This window comes from Canis lupus, chromosome 1 (genome assembly GCF_003254725.2).
Source record: "Canis lupus dingo isolate Sandy chromosome 1, ASM325472v2, whole genome shotgun sequence".
In the NCBI taxonomy this organism is placed as follows: Eukaryota; Metazoa; Chordata; class Mammalia; order Carnivora; family Canidae; genus Canis; species Canis lupus.
Window position 1 is genome coordinate 64141887 of NC_064243.1, and position 10459 is coordinate 64152345.

The window sequence follows — 10459 nt, forward strand, 5'->3', positions numbered from 1 at the left end:
TTAGAAGGAGGAGAGAACCACAGAGAGCTAACACGGAATGAAATGTTACAGAAGTAAAGAACACTTCATGACATAGGTATCTCCCCCCTGTTCATCTGTATGCATTGCTAAATGGCGATTATTTGTAAAAGACTGCAAGACAAAAAATGGAAAGTGGGAACTGTTCAACTATGTAAACCTAAATGCCTCTCCTCCTAATTTGTTTTTGTCTTTTCCCCCCTCAGGTTTATTTGTATTTCCTATCTATTGCCTTTGTAAAAAACAGAGAAAGAGATCACGGACAGGAATGCACTGGTAAAATGCGGATGATTTCATGTAACTAGGCCAGGCCGGGTAGGAGCCACACAGAATGGCACACTCATCTGAGAGTCACATCTTGAGAAACACTGCGTCCTGTCCCATCTCCCTGTGGTTCTCTGCAAGCCACAATGCCTCTCGTGCCGGTGCACTCCCTACATGGTATCCTGTCCTTTCCTTATACAGTTTGCTGCTTTTGAAAAATGGTCACTTTCATAGACTATAAATATCTGTATCATAGCTCTGACCTTCTTACTGGTTCTTGGAAGAAAATATTTTAATTAAGAACCAGTTATCCTCAGAATTGTCTGAGCATGCCTCTCTTAAGCGTTGTTTGGACCCTCTTTGTACCTAAACCTCCTTGCAGGCCCTCTTCTGAGACTTGGTGTGAATAGCTGAAATCATCCCACCTGTACAAACAAGCGAGGCCACTTTTCAGAAGATGAAGGCTCACCATATGCACCTGTCTTTACCTGGGGCCCAAGCAGTATAATTCCTCCATCCTTTGGATGCTGTAATTGTTAGAAATCTCAATGCCCAAAAGGGAACTAATGAAACAAAATTACTGAGAAGAATCATGAGTTACTGGAGTATATATGTGCAGGGGTGTGAATGTGTGTGAATATAAGTATATGTATTAAAACTAGGTCCAATAACCTTGTATTTGTCAACTTCTATGCCTCTACACTATTTTTCCATTTTTTCATAGACGTATTTAAAGAGGACAGTTCCTTTCTGGGCATATTTTGGTAATATGCTGAATTAAAGTCAATGTAGACAACAGTCTATTTTGATGTTGACCCTTTCTATTCCTTGCTCTCTCTCTCTCTCTCTCACATACACACACACACACACACACATACACCAGAAATTTGTGCAAGGTCACCTCAAAGATCATCAAACTTTATTAACTGATGAAACTGATAGGCTGCTTTTAGGAAATTCTCAAGGCCAGAATGTTCAGTCTTTTCAGATCTTATATTTTGGCATACATGTTTTACTAAATGAACAAATCCTTCAGATGGGATTATTTAGTTTAAAAAACAAATTCGCTGTAGCAAAAACTGCTTAAGCCTTTAAACAAATCACTGTTCTAATTTTTTAATCAGCTTGTAATTACAGATAATTCTGCTTTAGGTCAAGTTGTGATAGTATTGGTAAACCCACTTACTACCCTCAGCTCTCTTTCTCTCTCTCTCTTTCTCTTTTTTATCTTTTTAACAGTCTCCAAGATTTTCATTTAAAAAAATACAGTTTTGAAGAGTTTTTCTTATGCTTACTGCTCAAATACTATCAAATGTGTTGATATCTTTATGGATGGAGTCATTTGAAAACACAACTTTTTGTGTTCATGGGTTTTTCTGAAATAGAAACAGTTTTGGAAAAATGAAGGAAATATCTTCAGGAAGTTTTACCAAACTGAGATGTCTTTAAAAAGTAGACAAGGATGAGCAACTGAACTATGTTATTCCTTTGTTTTCATCATGAAAGTTCATCAGAATAATGGGTAAAGACCCCTAAGAAGTCTGAAGTTTGTGCTTATCTCCAAATCCTTAGAATTACCCGTCTGCATCAATGTAGCATTATTTGTCAGCAGCCTTATCTGAATCATAATAAATTCTGTGATAAAACATGCATTAACATGGATAGTTTGTCTTGGGCTCTGAAATAGAAAAGTACTTATCATTTTTATTAGGCCTAAAAAGTCCATGATAGTGAAGTTTGCTTGCATGGATAATGAGCTAGCACAATTCCACTCCTTCTGAGTAACACTCAGAATAGCTATCCTGCGATTTCTGGACTAGTCTATGTTCAGGTAGAGGAGAGGGTGCCATTTATGACTCTACAATGGCATATTTCTAAAGCATGACACACTGCAAGAAAAAGTGATGCTCTAATTTCACGAATTCATCTTACCATTCATCCATCCATCCATCCATCCATCCATCCATCAAAGAAATAATTTTGAGTGCCTATTGTATCTGCTCCAGTATTAAAACAAGAGAATGAAAATTCCTATCCTAAATCCTTGTCATTCTGTCATAAAAGTGCTTAATTTTTGTAAATTCATTTTTTCTGGACTTACGTGTTAGCTTGACAATATGTGAATGTTATGAATTCTAAATCTAGTGGATATGTGTATGTATCATGTGTGTGTGTGTATATATATGTAATCCTACATACACACATATATAATATTTCCTTAGCTGCATATAAATACAAATGCCACATACATATATACCAACTGGCTAAATAATATACTCTCTGGTCTTAGATAATCTATTTTCTTAGGTTACTGTATCTCTTGTCTTTGACCTACTCAGGGATTTTTATTCCTTCCTTTGAATAACTTATCTTTTGGAGATACTTTTATATTATTTAGAAACGTTCCAATTTCCCAGCTACAAACTGGTGTCTGTTATCAATGAAGGCTCTTTCACCAATGCTTGAGATACTGTACACAGTGTTGCACAGGGTTTTCATTTTTCTATTTCATAGATTTTTTTAAAATTAATGTATGCATTTTTCTCTTTCAAAGTTGGTATATATTGGGCTTTTCCCTGATAGTGACTTAAAATAGTAATTTGTAAACGTTTTTACTAAGTATTGTCAAGATCTTTAAAAAGAAAGAAGAAAATAAGAAGGATTATTTATATGTTGGTGCCAACATTGAACGTAAAACAGTAGTAACTTTTGGGATAAATTCTAAAAGCTACTTTAGAAGAAGAAGCGTACACATAAAATAAATAGCATTCTATCCAAAGCTTGTCACTTTTTATTGTAAATGTAATATATACTCCTTTAAAAAAATCAAACCCTATAAAATTATAAAATACAAATTCATCTTCTCTGCCCCACCCCTTATTTTCTAGGGGTAACCACTGTTAATGTTTTGATATGCATCCTTCCAGAAACTTTCTGCAAATATGTGTGTGTTTGTATATGTCCATGTGTATTAGTTTTATACAAATAGAATAATAGTCTTAATGTTCTATGACTATTTTTCATTTATTATACATTAGTAGACACCTTTCCATAAGTGTTTAAATAGAGTTACCTCATTCTTTTGTAAATTACTACATATTCCATTGTGGGGCTATCCTTTACTTAATTAGTCCCTATTGAATGGACATCGAGATTGTTTTTACTTCTCTAGTACAAAGCATCAGCGAAGAACTTTTACATATATTTTTATCACTTTATGTACACATTTCCATAACTTTTGAAATTTGTTTTTTATAAGATATTTGTAATAAAATTTTACTGTGTTTTCAGTGAATGAAACCATATATTTGAGACCCTTTTCTTGGAGAAAAAGAAAGATTATGTAGGAGTTTTTAAAGAAAAGCATCTTTTGCAGGATAATTTCCCTCCTGCTTGATTAGCCAAATAAATATGTGGCCAAAACTCATAAAGGAAAGTCCATCTTATTCCAATAAAGAAAATGCAATGAGATGTCTATAAGATAATGTGGGATGCCTATAAGATCCATTGATATTTGGATTGCCCCTTTTTAAAATTTGAGGGATTTAAAGGAAATACCTAAACTGATAATGTTTGGCACATTTTTAAAATAAAATACTATCCATGTTCATGCATGTTGCACCACAAAGGAACTTAATTATGCCATTGTGAGAAATAGGAAGCAATATATTGGAAATCATGAATGATCGCAGTTATCTACAAAAAATAAATCTGATTATTTGTAAGGTTTGGTAGTTTGTTGGGATGCTTATAAGTCTGGAAGAACATGAAACACTCATTTTTTGAAGAATCCCAGAAGCTTCCTAAGACGTTCTGCATGTGGAGTTAAGAAGAGAAGAAGGGTCAAACCTTTTGGTACAAGCAACCGCTTGTTGCCACCACTTTGATTTTCTGATAGGTGCTATTGATCCTAAAGATAGAACAGACAGGAAAGCAATCAAAGATAATTAAACACAACAAGATCACAACCTTGTTATCTCTCACTGTGCTTTCTGGACTGTGGTATCAGGATTCAGCGGTGCCTATCTGGAAATGGCCTGTCCTCTGCCACCCACCATCTCTTGAGCCCCAAGCCCCTAGCTGAGCCTTTATCATTCAGTCCTACCACCCAAATATATGGCCCTTGGCTCCCCTAAAATATCATCAAACCACTGTAATCTTGTCCAGTCAGTCTGGCTTTTCTCCATTCCTCTGCTGACTCTAATTAGCTCCTCTTCACTGCAAAAGAGGAGGAAAAATGAGACAGGTGAGAAGCTCGCTCTGGCACGTGCAAACCATCAATATACCTTCTTGAGCTTCGTCAAATTAAGTCCATCTGCCAAGACATTGATCCAGCTTCTCCCTTGTCAAACATCGCAGTTGTGTTTAACATTTGACTTTATGCTGCCTGTTAAATTTATAATTATAGAAAAAGCTAGTGGCCTAAATGAGATTGACATCCTTCATTAAGTACGTTTTTTTAAATCATGCCAAAAGCCATTTTATTTTTTAATTTTATAGCAAACTGCCCATATGCCTTAATGTGAGTCTTTACAATGGATTACATGCATATCTTTTTTTACCTGCTGCTGAAATCTATCCGAGTTATTGAAAGTAATTTTTCTTGTTGTCAGCTTTATTGTTTTGTGTTAATGTCTATTATAAATATAGCCTTAAAATTCAATAATGCACTTTAAAATACTTGTGCCATTTAAGTAATTTGACAGAATTAAAGAAGGGGTTACATATATTTTGATGGAGACAGTAGAATGACAGTATTAGTAAATATAAGTCACCTCTTTAAATTTGGGGTGAGGAGGAGGGTAGAAATCAGAGCCAAAAATTTAAAACAAGTAAGATATCCTCAGAAAAAAAAACATAGCTAAGTTCCTGAAATTACACTAATTCTAAAAATTGATATCAGGAGCTCAAACATAACAGGTAATTAATAAATGTTACCTAATAACCTAGCTGTAATGTTTGTTAAAATCTTAAGTTCACTTCTACGGCATTTTAACTTCATTTTCATTTTTCATGAAAACTATAAAAATTCCACTGGCTAGAAACTAGTAGTAAATCAAAACTATCACCAACAGCCACCTTGAGCATTATTTTTTAAAATTTCTGTAATTTAATTATGATCTCCTTCTTCTGGAAAATAAGTTGCAAAATCCCATTTTTAATACATACATCTAAATTATATAATAAAACTGAAATAACTTTAGAGAAGCATTAACACGTGGTCTGAACCAGAGTTCTAAACTTTGGGATTTATTCAGGATTGTGAAATGTGACCTTTTCAAATGCAACCCGATGATGCAAATCCTCAAAGGAGAAATGCAGTAGAGCTCCTTTATAACTCTGGGTTTGAGGATGGGGCTAATACACATTTTATAGCCAATTGTGAATGTGGGACTGCTACTGTAGATCCCTGTTACGAGAGTAGTACTTTAGCCGACTTTATCAAAATCCAAGAAGTAGAGAGTCACATAGTGTGAGACTTGTAATTGTCTGTTTGGAGCATTAGCTGAAGCCGTCATAAATCACACAGCTCTTAGATCCTGGTACTGATTGCCAATTATAGAAGGATGTAATTATGTGTATCACGATCTATATTCTTTTTAATTTTTATTTATGTTTTGGCTAAAAAAGTGACTTTTTTGAGAATAATATTACTTTAAAGGCAAAAAAATTATTTTTTAAATACACAAAATATTACCACTGCCTCTTTGTCACTTCCTTTCAGCTTATAAAAGAAATTTAATTAGGTATATTTAACTCTGCAGCACTTAAGTCATACAGACTTACTGGCATAGAAAATATTTTTGTTTTTCAAGTTTATCCCACATTTTTGTCACTGTTTTATTTTTGTCACTGTCATTATTAAGTGACTTTCTTCCCTGTTTTTGAAGTAATGCTCATATACTTCAACATGAAGTTCCCGTTTTCTTTAGATTTCCTAGTAATCTAGGTTTTTCCCTCTTCTGTCCCCTTCCCGTCTTGGCCAACTGTGGATTAAATTCCATCTCACTAACTCTGTTGACTAGTGAAATGAAATTCAAATTCTGAAAGGACTCCATAGTTTGGCTCTGGTAGTAAATTCACCTTGGCGTACTTTGTAAATTGAAATATGTGAGGAGCACCCCTCTTCTTGATGGGATTTGGAGACCCCTGCCTAGCCCCTCTGACAAGAAATAAAATGAACAGATGTCAGTTGGATCTGAGAGCCTATAATACTCTAAGACCAAGCTTCAGAAATTGCTTCATGAATGTTGTAAAGTCAGTGTTGTGTTTGCTTATTAATTGGACAGAGAGCGCATGTGGATATTCATCAGACCTGATCCCAAGTCCTTTATGATTCATCCAAAATGGCCACGTGTCTGGTTTTGGGTCTTTGTGTCAGCAAAAAGTCCTACAGCTTGGACTTGGGACTGGCTTTAAGTAGTATAGCATTTGTATATAAGATTTGAGCACGGGTTCATACTCCGTGAACATTATTAGACATTTTGATAATATAAAGTAGTAACATTGAATGTACGTGACATTAGCCTTATTCTAGAGAAACCATTTGTCATTTGCAAATGTTCAACATCTTCAGTGATACGATTTAGGTATAAGTAACATTCAGGTATATTTAGCATAGTTTGGGTATATGTTATGGAAGAGTCCAAGGGAAAGTCAAACTTGGGTGTTAAGGGCCCCCGTAATTGTTGAAATAATGTTATTTCCGATTTCTCCTTCTAGCTGAGATCCTGTGCTGTTGATCATCAGTTCCCTGGGAAGTTGTTAGGTATTCACCTAATGAAATCGTCTCAATAGTCCAGTCAAATTCTTAAAAATAATATTTTTTCATTAACATATTACTTCCTCTATGTCCAAATATACTTTAACTGCTTCTTTCAAGTAAAAACTATCTAAATGTTTTATATATTTGAATTTTTTAGTTTTTAAAAAATAGGTGTGCTTTATAAAGAAAATTCTAGACAAAGTATCATGAGTTTTTATCAGCTGACTACAAACATTTTCCCTCAGGCCCCTTTTTTAAGTTTCATATGGCAATGCTTTAATTTTGTTATTAGAACATTTTCATCATAATTAAAATTCTGTATATGGCATTGAAAAGAATAGACCAATCATATTTCTTATGACCCAGAACAGTAATTGGTTTATATATGCACATTACCATGTACCTTGACAAGAACAACGTCTTATAGATTTTTAATGTAAAAATTAATTGGCAAACTTGTTGCTTATTTGAAATCAATTATTAATAAGTAGTAAATTCTGAAAGATCACAGAAATAATGTGTAGAAGGAACACAACAGTGGCATTAAAATGTTAATACATTATTAAGAAACTACAAGTTGGTTTTGTTTTTATTTTAAATAAAATTGGGCATGAGATATATTCATGAAACAAATATATTTATATGTGTATATCTATTGCAAAACTATGGGGCAATTAAATTATTCATATTCTCTTTTTTCAAAAGAGTGTAAAATGCTAAAAAATAAATTTCAGTGTTTAATCTGTTATTGCTATATATTCAGAAATTACAGCTCTAGATATAGCCATTTCCCATTTGAATTATCATAATATGTCCCATTTTAATTATATTCTCATGAACAATAGCAAAGGAGAAGAAATTTCTGAATTTTAAAATGAACGACTCTCACTAGTGGTTTCTAACGATCTTGTCCATCATTTCATTAAATTGTGTATTTTTTGTTTTCTGTAAAATTTGTAACCAATTTCCAGGTAATATAAATTACAATATTTCTCATGTTTAAAATGAGCCTAGCTGAAAAGAGATTTTCTCTTTCAATGATATTGGAAAATGTGTATGTGGTTTTATTTTTTAACTTTTTCTACATTTCATTTGTCATACTATTAACTTTGGTATTCATAAAACTATGTGGAGGAAACTATTTTGAGTATATTTTTTAAAAGAGGCAGGAGAAATAAAATGAGAAACTAGATGGTAATATTATGTAGAGATCCCTGAAAGAGAATTGGAATAGGAAGTAACAGATCCCATTGAGGTGAAAATGTTGGAAAATAGGGAGTATTCGAAGACTTTAACTTCTTACATTGTTAGAGTAATCAGCTTATTTCCAAATGAATATTTCCTGCTGTTGGCTCCATGAGTTGTGATTTTTGTATAATATATAATTCCCCCCCCTACCGTTTCAATGTTTATGCATTAATTACTGAAAAGAAAGTAAGGAATGGGGAATAAATTCCCTTTTCCAATAGCACTAATGTATACTTCCTTAACCTTCCATATGGTGCTTTGTGTGATGAGAGTATATAACATTTATATATGTTATTAGTGCCTTATTTTTTTCACTTGACTTTATTTCTTACCTAAAGAGCCATATATTTTTTGTGAGTGTTCCTTGGCCCCTGTATTTAAAGTGCTGATGAGACAGTGTATCTTTAGTCTTGTATATAGGCTGCATTTGCTACCTTAACCCACTGTATTATCTCTGGAACAGCAGGTTAGCCAATATATTTTTCTTAAATTCAGTGTTTATTTTTAAGCTAAAGAATTTTTTAAAAGGGTATTAAACATCATAATTTGAAGACATTATTATTGAAATGTACTTTTAAACTGCAAAAAAAAAAAAAAGGAATGCTGATTATTAAAATTTGAAACGTAGGTTGGAATGGCTGTCAGCCTTTATAGCTCCAATTAGGACAAAACTACTTTACAGAAAAGCATTAAAAATAAAAGTAAATATATGGAGCTTCAGGAATTTGATCTGTTTCCTACAGCTTGTCTTTGGCAATATGTTATTTGTAATCTACGTCTACACAGATGTGGAACCACATGGTGTTTGGCTATATACATGTAATCATTCACAGTGGGCTTTATCAATACCAAGATATTTTGTATAATGTTATTTTGCTCTTCTTGGTCTTTGCTTTTATGTTAGCTTTATATAAAAAGCCGGTTTTGTTGTATTCTTCATGTATCATAGTATATAATTGAACTTTTCCTGATGAATGTATGGTGAATAATTAAAATAAATCATGTGCTTAGAAAAGACAAAGACACAGGTTGTATATGAAAATATGTGTACATATTTGACAAAGATAAAAAGAGGAAAAGAATCTTCCTGCCAACAGATATGTCCTGCTGGACAGGACTTGGAAATTAACAGATTTTTTTTTTAAGCAGTAAAATTTAAAAATCTATTACCTCAAGAATTTTCAGTGGATACGTGTCAGTGTACTGCTCCTTGTTAGCAAATACAGTCTCACTTGCTGCTGGCAGTAAAAACAACCCAAGTGTCAGATCACACAAATTTTAGGGGCAAATCTTTCAAAAGGTGGATACTTTGTAATATTCTGGAGTCAAATTTTGGACTTTTGGTCATGTCCCTATGGCCTTTTGTTGTGGTTGGGCTTTTTTTTTTTTTTTTTTTATTGTTTTTGGTTGGTTGGTTTAGAATGGAAGGGTAATCTTAATTATGAGATCAGATCTCATGGAAGGATATAATGACACTCTACTTGGATGAAAACTGTAATGGGAATCAACTATTTTTATTGTCACTGTATGAGCTGTTGTATGGATTCCTGTGGAGTGCTGTTTACTCGCATGATGTGTGTGATACATCATGCAACGTCATCTAGCAATGCTTAATAAACGTTTTTAAAAGAGAAGACTCTTGTCCTTTTTTCAGTACATTTGGAATTTAAAGAAATGAAAAGGTAAAATTTGACAGCGGCAAGATTATTTTCTCTCTGACTTATTCATTCATTGAAAATCCATTCAATATTATTTATTCAGTTAATTTTTTTTTCAGTAAACATGTACTGAGCTCCTGCTGTGCTATAAAAATCACCGCACATGCATTTAGGAGAAGGCCAGGTTCCAACACTGGTGCCAGGCAAGGGTTTCGACAATGGATTTCTATCTTGAATTCTTTGACTAATTTGGTTGGTGATACTAGGTTAGCCACATACCTAAAATAAGGAGTGCAATGGCGATCTCTAAGGTCTCTTTCAGCAGTTCAATTTGGATCTGTGTAACTGATTTTTAAAGTTAGTTCAAATGATCCAATTCTAGCCTTTCTCCAACCCGGAAAGACCATGTCAAGTGCCTGTGTCTTTCTACAGGCTGGTTCCCTATCTTCTCCTGCTCCACTGAACATCTTCTCCTCCATGCTCCTCAGGCCCAGCATCCTCTCCC

At 33.7% G+C, this 10459-nt stretch overlaps 1 protein-coding gene across 1 annotated transcript in view; it reads left to right on the forward strand.

Moving 5' to 3' along the window:
* The window catches only part of RNF217 (ring finger protein 217), a 132812-nt gene extending 122882 nt beyond the window's left edge, over window positions 1-9930 (forward strand). Inside the window, exon 7 of the mRNA XM_049097122.1 lies at window positions 225-9930. Coding sequence (XP_048953079.1) covers window positions 225-298 — 74 coding nt within the window. The 3' untranslated portion in view covers window positions 299-9930. The remainder of the gene's footprint in view (window positions 1-224) is intronic.
* Window positions 9931-10459: the final 529 nt, after the last annotated feature.